General features: G+C 35.7%; 2 protein-coding genes across 2 annotated transcripts; one reads left to right on the top strand and one right to left on the bottom strand.

Moving 5' to 3' along the window:
• The first annotated feature begins 110 nt into the window (after positions 1-110).
• Positions 111-3,635, top strand: LOC116766691 (putative defense protein 3). Its single transcript, XM_032656725.2, has 3 exons — positions 111-385; positions 1,750-1,957; positions 3,498-3,635. The coding sequence occupies exons 1-3, from the start codon at positions 187-189 to the stop codon at positions 3,583-3,585; spliced, it is 495 nt and encodes a 164-aa protein (XP_032512616.1). The 5' UTR covers positions 111-186; the 3' UTR covers positions 3,586-3,635.
• On the bottom strand, positions 3,635-15,862 carry LOC116766690 (tubulin-specific chaperone D). The gene is made up of 18 exons (XM_061521500.1): positions 15,331-15,862; positions 15,074-15,233; positions 14,824-14,947; positions 14,370-14,620; positions 13,095-13,243; positions 12,548-12,755; positions 11,936-12,177; positions 10,775-11,044; positions 9,827-9,965; positions 9,215-9,397; positions 8,122-8,358; positions 7,476-7,751; positions 6,726-6,885; positions 6,088-6,328; positions 5,643-5,811; positions 5,100-5,239; positions 4,841-4,996; positions 3,635-3,891 (listed from the first exon to the last, which is right to left on the bottom strand). The coding sequence occupies exons 1-18, from the start codon at positions 15,688-15,690 to the stop codon at positions 3,769-3,771; spliced, it is 3,588 nt and encodes a 1,195-aa protein (XP_061377484.1). The 5' UTR covers positions 15,691-15,862; the 3' UTR covers positions 3,635-3,768.
• Between the last annotated feature and the right edge of the window lie 306 nt (positions 15,863-16,168).

The raw sequence follows: 16,168 nt of genomic DNA on the forward strand, positions 1-16,168 counted from the left end.
TCATATCACCAACATATGTGACGTGAATTACAAGTGAAGTAAGCTCAATTGTAACACATAGTGATTTAATTGGACGTTAAACATGATCAAATTCTAGATCCCTTCCAAATAGGGTTACAAAAGTGAGCGTAGTTAAATGCGTGCGGGCAGTTCGCATTAGAACTTTGGCTGTAACTGTGGTTTAGGATGATAGTTAAGTTGTTAAAGTTTTTATTTGTTTGTGGATGTGTGAACAGTTTCCCCGATGGAGCGCCAGTGGACGCGTGTGTCAAGGATCGTGCGAACCAGCCCAATCATGGACAACACCGGTCCCAACCTTTAAACACACTACCCTATAAAGTGATAGCATCTTCGGCTCATTTTGAACCGAACACTAAGATCACGGGTAGGTTTATATATTTTTTCGGATTTTATATATTTTTTTTAATATTCAAATTGCTCCGTTATAAAATATTAAACCATGTAAAACCGTAAATATGTAATAAATTTTTATAATGGTTAAAAAAACGGGTATAGAAATTTTTGCAAAACTTATTCTTTGCTTTTCTTAAGGCTTCAGAAGCCTGTAATTCAGAAAGTTAAAAAAGTATATACATTAGTCTCATATATTTTCCAGAATGTTTTAAGTTAATACTTTTAGTTTTGAGTCAATTCATTTAAGGATTATAGTCATACTAGTTGTTGCCGGTGACTTCGCCCGCCTGAACTTCAGAATTTTAGTTTACAGAGAAATGTATAAACTATAAAGTGTGTTAAAATAACAGATTGTTATACAACCGGCATCGACGTCAATAGTAAGTTTATACAGCGATCCGGGGAATCTAGAAAGAATTCTGGAATCTACATTACTGTAAAGTTTTGTCATAATCTGTGAAGTATTTTCTTTATAAAAGAGCAACAAACATCCCTACACTCAAACGTTCTCAAAAACTTTCACATTTATAATATTAATAGAATATCCAAATAGAACTTTTATACGATACCTTAAATTATAAACAAATGTACATAATCAACTATTATACACATCTTATAATTTGTATTAAGTCCAAAGTCATTTTCGGTTACACGTAATTATATAATGCTATATAATGGTAGATGAATTGCAATCTTTAAGACGAACTAATTTTACCGTTACCATATTGTGTAATGGTCATTGCTAAGCTAGTTTTGGCTGGTCACGCTGTCGAAACTTAGAATTAAAAATGATTAAAGGAACTAATGTTCACATGAGTGCATCAGTATTATTTCAATTAAGATAAACTTCTTAACCGTTTTGATATTTCTATACTTATAAATAAAATATTCTAAGTGAATTATTCAATTGATTTCAAAGTATTCGTAGTCGTCCTGTGGTTTAATAATTTACAGCTGATATATATTAAGAATATTTTGGAAATGGAAGCCTTAACCTGGAATTACCTTATTCTTCGTTCAACTTGTAACATTATAAGTTCTCAGATTAGTACTTCGCCATATAGTTTTGTGGGTCAATTTTTTATAGTGAATCAATCTTGGACTGGTTTAATGTTGGTGTGAGTACGCTTAGCGCAAGTCACAAGTTAGTTGCTATATATAATACGCGAAGATTTATGAATGCAAAACTAGTAATGCTCCGTATATAGGGTGACGATACCGTTTCGGGTTAAGCGTAAAGATAAGAATATGATTTTATTACAATTTCTAAAAACTGATGAACAACCTAAACTTTTAATAATGCATATAAGTATATTTTCATAATGGATGTTGCAGTTACAATAGAAGGTGCGGAACCGTTTAAGGGCTTTTTTATCCAGGCTCGTTCTGCAGACGACAATCAATGGATTGGTTCCTGGGAGGAATCTCCCAACACCACGCTAATTCCAGAATGTTCGGCTATCACTCATGCAGATCCGAGGGAAAAAATTAGAGCGACCCTTGTTTGGACGGCGCCAATATCACATGGCACAGTTTATTTCACGTGAGTCCAAAAATTATTGAATCTTAATAGAGAAGTCTTATATATATATTTTTAAGTTAAAGCTTTCTTTTGATTGGTTCTTCGGTTTAATTTTTCGATCGTGGCCGGGAGCAAATGTGTACAAAGTTTGTTAATGAACAAACGGGTTATTTAAGCTTTAAGCCATTTTCCTATTTGGCTACTAGTCTGAGGTACAGTACTGGCAGGTTGTATGATCTGTTAAAAACCTTTTCTTTTCTTTAAAAAGTAATCAATAAAATAAAGTAATAAAAATAATATTTTTAAACCATACCATTTAATGGTTGATAAAATATTAATTTGAATAAAATTGTGCTTAATATGTAGAAGAAATAATTTACGGCTTTAGAAATAATGTTTCTCAATAATAAGTGAAGTTAGATAAGGATCATTAATGTAGGCTAAAGAAATATGAATTTTCAATGTCTGCACACAGCACACATGCCTTTCACTTCGCTCGGTAAACACATATTGAGTAACACGTTTTATTCCTTATTTACCCAACACTATTAGTATTGATTCTAAAACCGAAATTGTAGCAGAAAATTTTTAGTATTTTCAATTAAATAGAGGGATTGTTTTCTTAACCCCAGCATAGTCCTTAGAAACATCGTATCCCGTAAACTTAAAATACATTCAGGTAATACCATATATAATATGACGTCTGATATAATGTTGCCTCATTAATGATTCATTTTTTTGACAGGTATCTGACAGTTGTGGTAATCAAAGTCCTTTTCATTCGAAATAATATTGTTTTAGTAAAAGTCTATTTATGCCAGAAGTTATAACTTTTCAATCTTACACATTAAAGAAATTTTTATTAAAATAAAATTTTTGGTAACATGTAATCTTATTAAACCGTATCGTAAATTTAGTAGAATTAAGGTAAGAATTATGTTTTCTCCATTAAATTATATGGCCTACGCAATACATTTATCAGAAAAAAACGTAAGTTGACATTGGCATAATATTTTACAATTCCAATGTGGATATAACCATAGCATAAACAAAAAAATTTAGTTATGGGGTTATGTCAGTCTTCCATTTCCATTCGCAGAACCATTATATATTATTTTGTGTAAAAATGTTTCGAATATAATCACCGTCATAAAAAGATACATATAACCTTTATCTTATTTCGGAATATAATCATTATTGTTTAAGCATAGACATCATCACTGTATTATGACACGAGTGAAGTTCTAACAGTATTTATTTTATCGACAAATTAATTTTAATTTTATATTTTATTCATATAATATTATACATTTTTATTTTACCCGTTGACATCAGCGTTGTTAAAACGTCACTGACGATACCGACGTTCAATAGATTGAGCTTTGAATTAAAACTATTCGTGTCTCCTACATTCTACATGACACTGGCAGAATATACTGTGCACGTCTTTGCGCGGATGAAGGCCATATTATAAAAAAAAAATTAAAACCATTTGACATTGGCAAAATATTGCACGATTGCAGTGCGAATGAAACTAATATTATTTCCATTTATCTCACAGGGGTACAGTTTTGAAAGACTACGGCACATTCTGGGCGAACATTGTGGCCGAGACGCCTCACGACACGGGACTGCAGATACTTACATAATATTAAAAAATATATATATAAAACCTAAAAATGTAAATAAAACCACTGCTATGAGAATACATCTTTTATTGCGTAGTGAACATCGCTGTGATGTTAGAACATATATAAAAATATTAGTGCGTCTAGCGTTAAACAATCAGTACAAGCTGTATAGAAGCCATTATATATTTCATATATATTATATTACGTCTGTCTCGGCTTCATGACTGGTCGTTTGATGTTCATGAGGTCGCATATCTCGTTTCTGATTGGTCTCAATACAGTCACGTCTTTTTCCCAATCAGTTTCTGCGAGTATTGTCATCACCTGCGAACATACGACAATCATATATTATATAAAGCATGTATATCATCCTGGCATATGATTGATGAACAGAAAAGTTAAGCTGGCAACACACACTCGTATTTATTTAGAGGATGCAAACTTTTGCTGAAGTTACAATAACAAGTGGGTTTGTAGTGAAAATGGTATGAAAAGTAACATATTTTAATGAAGTAAACGCTTTTATTGAACGTGTTATGGCCAAAGTGCTATGTAACAGTGGCGTGCACACCATAGATGCAAATAAGCACTGCATACCCTACCCATATAACAACTAAACCTATATTGTTTAATTCTTACTTACGTACTTTTAATCATACATTACGAAATACAAATGTTTACAGACATTTAATAACTTTTGAGTCACGATATAGTAATATTGTTAAAAGTGTCAGTTATCAATTACAAAGGGAACCTGTGTGACCGCTTGAGTTTAAAGTAAAAGAAAGGTAATGTTATTCTTTTTAATAAAAAACATTATGAAAGTTTAAATTAGCTAGCAGGTTGTGTACACACGAATAAGTTATTTGTCTGTTGTTTTTTAATAATAATAACAATGTTTGGATCTCCACTGGATATTCCGATTCAAATAACTTTTATAAAGCGGTGAAAAACAAATCGTAATCGTTCTAAGATACTTTCGTGGCTCAGAGGCAGTTGGAGATTCAGTGAGTGATCACGACAGACATCTCCTCGCCTGCCTGTTAAAATAATAAATTACGCGTTGTGATCCGAAGATATTAGTTTCATTTCTATGAATAATTGCGAAAGATTTCATTATTACCAATGTTTTAGAGGAGGAAATTATGATGAAAATTGGTATTTTTTTTCAAATATATTCCGCTTACCCTACCCCAAATCTCTGTTGCCGCCACTGCTATGTAATTTAATATCAAGTATCCACAAAACAATGCATCTACAGTTCTTGGAGTACCTGTTCGAGGGCAGGCGGCGGCACTTCGCTGACGTCACCGTATAGAGACAACGCCTCGTACAGCCTCGCAGCAGCACAACGACGGACGTATCCCTCACCGTAGCAAAGATACACCACGAGTTGGCCCAACGCATTGGACCAAACCACACCGCCGACCTATATCATAATATAACATGAGTTGGGCCAACTTGGACCAGTATGCGCCACTAAGGGAAATGACTGTATGAGATTTGGTTACTAATAATAAAATATATCAAACCTGCAGCAGCTGACACAGGACGTTGATCGAATCAAGCAACTTGTAAAGGTTCTTTCCACCTCTCAGTTCCAATTTCAAATATTTCAATATATCCTTAGCGAATGTGGACTCGGGATCATCTAATATGGGAGATATTGATCCTGAAACAAAAAAAATCTCTACTATAGACATACTAGTACTCAATATTACATAATATTTAAGTTTATATCATAAAAAACTAAACTACTTTGATTAAAAAGATTTTTTTTACGGTAGTAATGCTATTGTTACAAGTGGCGCCACCCGTGCCATACTAATTATAATATATATATATATATAATTTTTAGAATAAATTTTATGACCAATTATAATTATACTACTGAACTATTGCAATTTTATTATGGCAACATTTAAGTATCACCTATATATACTGGCTTTAGCCATTTAGTAAGACATTACTGAACATTAAAAATCAAGACTGAAACTGCACCTTTAACACAATAATAAAATACAAGCAAAACCGAAGTTAACGCCTAGTTGTGGAATTAAATTTCCGTCATTTACCGGAGCTGAGAAGTCTGTCGAGGAAGTTGAACATGGGTCCGGTGATGCGCTTCACGTGGATATTATCAGCGAACACCTTCACTATGGTGTCACAGATGGTGGCCAGCGTTTGCGGGGACGAGTGCAGCGAGTTGAGGTACGAGAACAACGCCTGCGTCGTGTGCTTAACCTGTGACAATTATTTTATAGCGGTTTAATATGAAACCATTTATTTAAACCCATCGGCTGACATCCTCGGTGTCGCGTGATGTCATACCACGTCATACTATCCTCATTATAGCTTCGCCTTGATGCTTTACTTGAAAATCGTATCGAAATCAGTTTTTTACATTTTATATGAAAATCTAAGTATCCCTAACTACATCGTGACTAACATTCGCATTTATAGCATCGTTAGTATTTTATACCTTCGATAGTTTTTTAAGGTGATATATTATGTACTCACCAGGCTCTCAGTGAGTTCCCCGGCGCTGACCACCAATCCCCTGATCACGTGATACCTGTACTCGGGGTACTGCAGCAGCTGAACGAATCTCGGCATAGTGTGTCCGGGGAACAGCCACAGTATGACCCCGCCCTCGCTGGTGCTGTCTCTGCCCTCCACATCATCGCACTTCCTGTCCTTCTCGTTGGGGAATATCCGCTTCAGTGCTTCGTGTTGCGGTATGTTGCTTATCGGTGGATCACTGGAATTCATTATTATTATTATTATAGTGCGAGTAAATTTTTTAAATTGATTACAGAATAATAAAAATTTAAACATGTAGAAGTTTTTAACGATATCATTCGATGAGGATTTGTATTTGTGTAAATAATGAGATCTGAGACTTTCGTGAGTATTCATTTAAACATCTCGTCTGCCCGTGATCACGGTTGCTGCAAAGTAACCCAAACGTCGGGAGTATGTTGTTTTTAAAATAGTAAAATACGTGTAGTAAACCCGAAAAATATAAGTTTCATTTTTGTGTAAATACATAAACAAATAACTCTAATACCAATAAAGCACATAGCGTTATTAATGTTTTCCTTGAATTTTTTGCTCATAACGTCAGCGCCATCTATGATCATAATAACAGTACTAACTTGTAGATGAGTGCGGTGAAGAGCCTCCCGGCGTGTGCTCTCGTCCTGTCTATCTTCTCCACGGCCTGCTGAGCCAGACCGCGAGCCGTGTCTCCGACCGCCGAGGGCGTGTTCAAGTGAGGCGCCTGAGACGAACACTGACTACACAGCGACACAAGACCTGCAACGTATTACACTTGAGATATGTTCATGTACTTATAATTTCTAACAGATTTCATATAATTAGCATTAGGTATGATCAGATAGTATAAGACTAAATCTCGTCAAAGGCTAAAAGCGAGAATATTATTCTAAAGTTGTTTATTGATCTAACACAAATAAACATACTAATATATAAATAGCTTCTAAAACATGGTATACAAAATGAGTGACAGGTAAAAAAAACCAAACAACAGTCTGTTTTGGATAACCGAACTAAAAAGTTGAAAATAGTTTTTAAGTACAGAGTTTGGATGAAAGTCGGAGAATTTTTAATTAGGAATGGTATAATAAAAAAAAAAACAAAGGCGTTACTTCATTTCAATAATCCCTATAGGTGGATAGTCGCCAATAAGACCATTATAATATTATATATATCAAGCACTTTTAAAGCTACATAGCCTTGTCATGCCTAATTCTAGATAGGTGACTGTATCATCGTCTGCACAACCTATCTCTTGTTCCTACTAATCGACCTAAGCTTATAGAGAATTGATAAGAGTAACAATACATAACAAATCTTTTTTTATTAATGCTGGTAAAGTAACTCACCGGTCATACTGGCCTCCCTGACCCAGGCTCCTATATCTCCTCTCATGTCCACAGTGTACTCCGCCAGACAGTCCAGTAGGGCTGTCCTAACGTCCTCCACATACCGCTCCATCTCTCCTTGGAGCCCTACAGTTTGACACACGTCCGTCAACCCTAGCACCGCGTCCCGGCGAGCCTCCGCCCACTTCATGGTTGCCTCTGTCACTTTAGTACACTGTATCAGTGACTCGATGACTAATTGCATGCTCTCCAACAAAACGAACTTCGGCAGCGAACCTAAAGTGATAATTAAAATACTGTTGAAATTATATAAAAAATAACGATTTAAATGTTCTGACGTTGTTACAGTTATCACTAATCTTACCTAAAACATGGAAACATTCTTTATTTAAATTAAAATATATATAATACAAGCTCACTAATACAATGCTTATTAAAGTTAGGGCGCGTCAGTATAATTGGCAAAGCATTTGATCTCGACACGGGTCTCAGGTTGCAGGTTTGAGCCCTGCTCGTGTCGATGAATATTTCCTTCTTTATTTCCTAGTTTAATATTAGCTCAACCTAGCTTTATTGTTAAAAAGCTGCCTGTTAGTTGGACAACGGAAATTTATTGTGAATATAATGTACGTCGCTTCATTATTACCAAGAGCTCGAGAATATCCCATCCTGAGGAAGAGGCCATTGACCCCGGAGCTGTTCAAATGTTCGCAATACTTTTGCACCAGTTGCATTCTCTTCTCCTTGGCGTTGATTTCAGAATATTGGACTTTATCGTCCTTGAGATATTCCTCGAATATTTTCGGCAGAGCGTCGATGGCCTTTTCTCTAATCGTCTGTACTTCATGGGACAGACACTCCTCGATCAGATTCAGCCATTCGTCTGAAAATGTACGAAATATATATTATTTTTTAATTTTTATTGTAATATTGACATTTCTTAACTTTAAACAAAATTATTATTGTTACCAATTTACATATGTACTGTCTTGTTGATAAAACTGTAATTCTTGCGAATTTTATAAAAAAAATACTTTGAAAACTATTAACTTATTAAATTTGTTTGTTATAAAAAATATAAACAAATTTATATATTTCTTTGGAGACGGCTGTATTGAACATTGACAGTAATGAAAATCGTCCTTAAACTGACCAATCAAGCACGGAAAAGACACGAGTTGGAGGTAAAGGAGGAGAAAAAGTTGCAAGAACAAAATACAGGAAAAAAATAATGAATACAAGAGAGAAGTAGGACTTAGAGGTGCAAATATATCAGTATAAATAGATTTAATAGAGTCGTGTGGAACTAATAATTTCATGCATGACAACAGCAATACAATATCTATGTATAATAATTCTCACTTTGTATTTAACAACGGAGGGATTAGTCCGTGCAAATGTAAAGTCATGTACAGACTATGAAAAATATTGGATATATATAACCTTAACAACCTTAGCAAAATTTTTGCCTCATCACACTATATAGCGGCCATATTAAGTTTTTCATACATGAACCTAAATTGACACTGCAATGTGATTTATGGAATTATAGTTGAATGAAAGGCTATGTGAAGCCGTATACAGACTAACTACGACGACCAAAGGACCTTAGTGCTAGTTTTGCATCATCACACTATACGCCGAGCGTATTAAGTCTTCCATACATGAACCTCAATCGACACTATCATATCACATGTGCACAGATTAATGAATGAACTAGAGACTTTACTTATACCGACCGAGCGTTTCGGCTGAGTGTATGGGCGCGGCGGCGGTGGCTAGTCTGCCGAGCGCGTTGCACGCCGCCTGTCTCATGAGCTCCCCGCCCAGGCCGCGGAGCTGTTGCCGGCCACGGAGCGCTTCGAGCACGCCCAGCACACCACGCCACACATCAGCTGTTATCAACACGGATGCCTTCGCACCTGCAAATAATGATAATTTCATTAACTACGTTAATTTCACGAGTTACTACGATACATGTCTCGTTGGCAGTGAAATTTTAAAGCAATGACGTCACGGAACGATTATAAATTACAGTAAAAGTGATGTCATTATGTATAGTTTAATCTATAATAAGCATAACACTCGTCATCCCCGCACTAAGTTGAATAAAAAAATGTACTACTATATAGATATACTAGTCATTTCTAAACACTACCAACATTGCTATCGAAGGCTATTAATTTTTGTGTTATTACAAGTTATTAAAGTTAATACTACAGAGAAATCTCTATCATTACTAAGACGCATAAATTATTTGACAAAAACATTACAAAACAAATAATTCGTGAGCAATCGGTCTATCCCCTCGCAACTTTTACGTTCCGACCATAATGAACACAGTAACTCACCGTCGGGTAGTTCCGTCTGAGAGAGAGCGTATATCGCCTCACCGATACCCAGTATGGCTCCATGGCGAACGTTGAGGTCAATAGATTCCGTCTTCTTCACTAATTTCGGTAAAACCTCCTTCGCCACGTAATCTGGTGTCTAGAAGCGAAAGTATCTTCATTGAATACCCCTTTCAAAATTGTCAGTATTTTCTCAAAGGTTACATTGATATTGCAAAAAAGCTTACTTCGCACATTATATAAAAATATTCTTTAAATTAACGACAATTATTATAAAATTCTTCCGTACAGAAGATCTACAAAAAAAAAAATCTTAAATTAAATTAAATTAAATCTAAATAACCTAACTATCGCGAAAGGCTATCAAATAGTGACTGACGTTTATAAAATTGAAATAAAAGAGCAAAAAGAATAAATTTAGCTGCCAGTGACGTTGATTAGTAAGAACTTATTGATTGTGTTTAATTATGTTTTTGAATATTAAGAAGAATATTTCGCGATACTTAGTGACTGGGATATTGTGTTATGTTGATGTTAAAATTGAAAAACACGAAGAACTTGAAATGTAGTATGACATTTTGAGCGGAAGCTACGAGAATTATATACACATCGAATAAACCAAATCGTCGGAGCATGCGCAGAAATAAAACTTTTTGCTTACATACATTACATTATATGAGTTGTTATTCCGAATGTTTCTAATAGTGTTGTCTAAGTAAGCTTCTCCCGATCAAACAATCTCAAAGTTAAATTGGGAATGCAATATAAATAGTAACTGCTATACTATGAACTAACCTGGTTGACATATAAGTTTAAAAAAAAAATCACCGATAAATAATTTATAGAGACATTTTTGAGCTTCTACATATACATGTGTGATAAAAGTCTCGGCGGAACCTCACAAGGAATTCAGGCATTTAGTGGTTTAATATAAGTTTTCAAACAAACCTGTTTAGTGAGTTCGCTGAGCGCCTTGGCGGCCAGTTCTCTGATGGCGCAGTCCCAGTGTTCCAATTTCAAATCGACGAGATGGTCCACCAGCGGGCGCGTGTACTCGGCGTAGCGAGCCACGTACGGCGCCACCACGAGGTAGGCGTGGCTCCGCGGACCCACGGACTGGAAGTCGGCGGCGGTCAGCACGTCGATCCCGTGCGGGAACAGCCCGTGGCGACCGACGTTCTCCTGGTAAGCGGCGGACGCGGCGCGGCGGCAGTTTATCTATCGATGGAGCGGTTATATTATTATTATTTTAACCGTCAATTAACCTCTTTTATATGTAACTAGGGACCGGGCCCGCCTCGCACGGGTTCCTTAAAAAATATATATAGTATCCCATTTAATTTTGAGAATTATTAAACTTGTATTATGATAACTTTCAAATGGTACTCCCGATTGAAAGTTACTTGCGGGTACTGATGTAGGCTCGAAAACGAAGTAATTTATTTTGATAAGATTTAATACCGTATTTACGTAAATAGCTTTCCAATAAACGCTTTAGGAATACCAATTTTTAAAAGTTGTAAAATGACTATAGTATGTTATCCTTAAGGTATAGACATTTGTCACCACGGATTTTTCTGTAGACCTGTATAAGACACACAATTCCACCATATATTATTTTATTATATCTCAAAGACTTTAGACAGTAGTTTTTCCGTTCATCGCGAACAGACGGACAGACAGAGCGGCGAGGGACTTTGTTTTATAATATGTATTGATTGACTATGATTACAATTACATCAGATGCTTCGGTTACTTTCCAGCGACCGTGACAATGATCGGACGAGGTAAAGGTGTCGTTATATTTATTTGTTCTCGCTTAAATTTAATCTCGTGACGTCAGCACGGTTTATTTTGTTCGGATTTAACATTGAACATTCACACATTCTAACATAAAATGATATAACTTGGCGTTTTTATTATGGAATTTTTTTTTAATTTTCCATTTTATAAAATTATGTCTTTATATGCGGAACGTATAATTCCATTTTAAATGTGTAAACGCGAAAATCTGTCATGTCATTTTAGTGACCGATTCCTTCGGCAATCAACGCTTTGGACGTAAAAGTAGCCCTAATACATAAGAAAACAACATAAGGAGTAACTAACCTCTCTGTCGAAACAGGCGGTGGCTATCAACGCGTTCGCTAGCACTGTAGCGTGCGGTGTCAGGGCTGTCGCGTCGTAGGCTCTAGCAATGGCCCAGGAAGCATGGCAGGCCGCGTCTCTGGCAGCCCTACCACCGCCGCCGCCACCTCCGCCTGACGCGCGGGGCTCGTCACGAGCCAGGGCCGCTGAACAGCAACGGACCGTGGACGACAGCTGGCGCGGAGAGATGAGACCACGACGACCTGGGGGAGGAGGGGGGGAAGAGAGGTGCGAAGGGAATATGTATTACAATCAGTGTAATACTTTTTCCTATTAGTATAGAAATATATAGACTATATCAACAATTACTTATTAAAAATGAACGCACCAGCAGATAAGCTTATGGTATAGATAGAAATATTCTCTTTTCATTGTATAGCATCGAGAATATTGTAAGTTAAATATTATAATGAGATCAGTATAGAGTTAACGTAATTTAAATTCTGTCAACGCCACGTCGCTGTGTGTTTGAAGAAAAATAAAATGTAAATACATTTACACGAAGAACTATACTATTTTTTAGAGTAAGTTTTTCGGATACACATATGACGGACGAGAAGAGTCGCTGCGGACCTAGTTCAGCCAGAGCCATACAGCCCCCGTGCCAGGCGGTGTCGCGTTCGTTGTCAGCGAACAGCGTCAGTACACTGTCACACACGTCGGCGGCGGCCATGGCGGGTAGGCGCGCTCCGATACGACCCACTCCCTTCGCGGCCGACCAACGCACGACTGTGTCTTCATCGCGAAGAGAACGAAGGAGCAGTTCCACTACATCCTCCACCTATAATATTAATTATTTAATATTTAACATTACAGTACTGTAGCTTAGATGTTAGGAGATATAGATTATAATATATTTAGAAACTTCTACTTAAGGGAATTACACCTTAGGTGTATGGCATGAAAGTCGTTTTTTGTATGAGGTGACATGTTACAGACGAGAGATGGCGCTGTTAACACATCAATTTTATTTAACCATAAACCTTTACTGTCTCACTAAATCCATTTACGACGTCTAAAGAGACAATGTTGAAGGCCTAAACTAGTTTTCTATAACTTAGTACAATTTATGAATATATTTCAGTAGAATAGATAGGTATATTATCCAAATATATTTGACCTCCTGCGGTATGTCTTGGTCGTCATCATCGGGGTCTACAGTCATCGGTTCGTTGTCTCCGGCGGCTGCAGCTCCAAGTGTGACGGCCAGCGAGCGAGCGCCGCGGGTGTAACGCCAGGACGCCACGCGCGGGCGGAGGAATGTTAGCCCTGGGAATTAATACATATAATGAGATCTAAGACTCTGGCCAGTACTCATTTAAATAAAACTAATATTTTTCGGTTTATTACGCGTATTTTATTATTAAAAAACCGTCATTTTATTATTTAAAATGCCCGTGATCACGGTTGCTGCAAAATAATAAAATACGCGTAGTAATCCGAAAAATAGTAGTTTCATTTAAATGAATAAATTTTTTTTTTTTGAAAATCGAATTATTTCAAAAAAACCTACTATAAAGTCTAATGAGAAGCTTCTCCATTAATACCAGGAGCAGAGAGAGCTTACACATAATAATTTCACTGTATATTTCAAATAGCAAATGTAGCTTTATTTTGTATGATAATGATATGCTATGAAAAAAGTTTAATAGTAATAGTTCAGCTTCAGATTATTATGTAACATAACATTCATGCTGCCGTTACCACGATTTGTTTCTTCCTTAATTAACCTCAAGACATTACGTAACATATTTGATAAATATATGAAAAAAAATATTTGCTACATCATTTACAAGTTCCTAGCTTGACTCCAAAGCTTTCATCAACACCTGAGGTTATTTGGCATTTTGTTTTTAATTTTATATATCCCTACTAATACTATAAATGCCTGTATGTCTGTTACGTGTTCACGCCTAAATCGCTGAATTGATTTTGATGAATTTTAGTATAGAGATAGGTTGAACCCTGGAGAAGAACAGAGGCAAAAAAGCCTTTAATCCCGATTCCGATCACTACAAGGGTGAATTGAAGTTTGGGTTCAATGGCTGACATGTATTTTTAATTTTATCCCAGCCCCGATCCAAAAAATAAAGGAATGGAGCCCTCAAATGTAATTTGGGTTTAGTGGCTTTAGTGTTATTTTTTTAACTTTTATTCCGATCCCAATCCCAACCACAATCAAAAAGCTACCTAGATGGAAACATGAAGCGCAGTTGGGATTCACTGGCCACAGTGTTTTTTTACTTTTATCATGATCCCAATCCCCAAACTACACAGGTGGAACCATAAAGATCAGTTTGAGTTCAGTGGCCATCTTAGCATAGAAAAAGTGAACTGAACTGAAGTTCAAGCGGACAGAGTTGTGGGCAAAAGCTATACTGTTGTCATAGCCTACCGATTCTCTGCACAATCTTGACACCATACTTCCGCACCAGCATAGCCTTATGTTGCTGGTAGTTCTGAGTGGTAACCCATTCCAGTAACTTAGGGGTGAAAGGCAGGAGGTCGTCTCGTTTGCCATGTTTTAATACAGCTGCAACAGCGGCTAGGACTCCATAATGAATGGTTTCTTCCTCTTGTATATTGGAATGTAATTCACAGGCCCAGTCAAAGAACTGGCTCATGTACAACTCTTTAACATCAGATCTGAAATGATTATACTTAAATAGCAAACAAATTTCTCAACAATTACTTAGCATTTTTATTATTTTACTTTCTACAAGACAACAATAAATTTATACACCAACTAAGACAATGTGTAGACAAGTTGAAATGTCTACACACATGTGTTAGACATTAATACGGACAATAAAATCAGGTTATTATGATAAAAATACTTAAGAGTATACCTTATTAAAAACTTTGATGCCAAATAAGCACTGGCCTCAGCACAGCTGTCTTTACTTAATGCATAAGTCTTACAAATATTGAGTATTCTCTCCATAACTGTTAACTTCTTCGAAGAACCAGCCCCTAAATACAAAGAAACAATCTGAACATTTATAATGCACAAATATTTCGTTTGATATATTTTCTATGCAAAGATTCTTTTAAAATATTTTATGAAATATATATGGTATATTGTAGTGTATGGGGTACCTGATGCATTAGGGGCAAATCCATCCAGTCTACTCATATGGAATGGTATTATCACTACAATGGAAAGCCAGAGCAACAAGACAAATCTGCTTCTCCAGGTTTCTTTATCATTTGGATCCTGGGCTTCTAGAGAGGAAAGCACTGTTAGAAGATCTGACACCTGGAAAAATGATGTTACACATTCTCAAACATAATGTTAATGCTATACAATTAAAGGTAAAAATAAATAAATAAGAAATTATTTGTTTTTTACATACCTCATGGGGGAGATGTCTCACAACCACCTTGTAGCCCCTCACTCGAATAATTTGATACATGTAATTAAATGTTGCATTTTTTAACTCAATCGGGCTTTCCTTATCCTTAATAATAGACATAAATTTCGCGAGTAGTTTATCCAAATGTGGATCAAGTAAATGCGGCTGTTCATAATACTGTTTTAGAATTGTGTACAATTTGTCATATTCGACTTCGAATGTTGGTGTGTTATAAATATTTTTCACATTTTCTATCATATTCAGTACATCTTCGACTTCGGAAAAGTGTTCTAGAGCGCATCCAAGCCCAATATTTTCACAGTCGTCGTCCTTATTTATGTCTCCATCGAGGGCCACCATTGTCAATATATTTGCTCTTTTGCGACAGTAATTAAACTTTTAAAGCTTTTTCAATGTATTTAGTGTACGACTTTACCGAAATTTGTATACGGCAAAATTGGTGAGTAATCCCTTTTTTTGAAACAAATTCTATCGTAAAAAACAAATATCTTGTTAAGTGTTGTCAACAGTCAATGTCAATTGTCAAAAAGTATAAAGCAATGTTCATATAGTGTAAAGCTGAATCTTTTATTATAAATAATAAATATAATACATTTTATTTTATGTTCATTATATTTTGAACACAACATTTGCAACAATCAAATTTTATCTTTCTTTTTCAATAAAAAAAATATATTGTAATGTTTCTTATAAAATAATATTTTAATTATTAGTTAATGCTTCTTGAAATCTTATTGATATAAAAACATTCGATGTTTATTCTTATTAAATACATTTAATTAAAAGAAATATCTTTCTTGAATACCTTAGTAATAAA

This window comes from Danaus plexippus, chromosome 10 (assembly GCF_018135715.1).
Source record: "Danaus plexippus chromosome 10, MEX_DaPlex, whole genome shotgun sequence".
In the NCBI taxonomy this organism is placed as follows: Eukaryota; Metazoa; Arthropoda; class Insecta; order Lepidoptera; family Nymphalidae; genus Danaus; species Danaus plexippus.

Bases quoted from the DNA above. Each gene is read 5' to 3' on its own strand.
- LOC116766691 (XM_032656725.2), top strand. From the start codon at position 187: ATGATAGTTAAGTTGTTAAAGTTTTTATTTGTTTGTGGATGTGTGAAC. The intron at 386-1,749 runs GTAGGTTTATAT...TGGATGTTGCAG, and splicing joins ACCGAACACTAAGATCACGG to TTACAATAGAAGGTGCGGAA. The intron at 1,958-3,497 runs GTGAGTCCAAAA...TTTATCTCACAG, and splicing joins CATGGCACAGTTTATTTCAC to GGGTACAGTTTTGAAAGACT.
- LOC116766690 (XM_061521500.1), bottom strand. From the start codon at position 15,690: ATGGTGGCCCTCGATGGAGACATAAATAAGGACGACGACTGTGAAAAT. The intron at 13,244-14,369 runs GTAGGCTATGAC...ATTAATTCCCAG, and splicing joins CAAGATTGTGCAGAGAATCG to GGCTAACATTCCTCCGCCCG. The intron at 6,886-7,475 runs GTGAGTTACTTT...AATACGTTGCAG, and splicing joins CAGGGAGGCCAGTATGACCG to GTCTTGTGTCGCTGTGTAGT.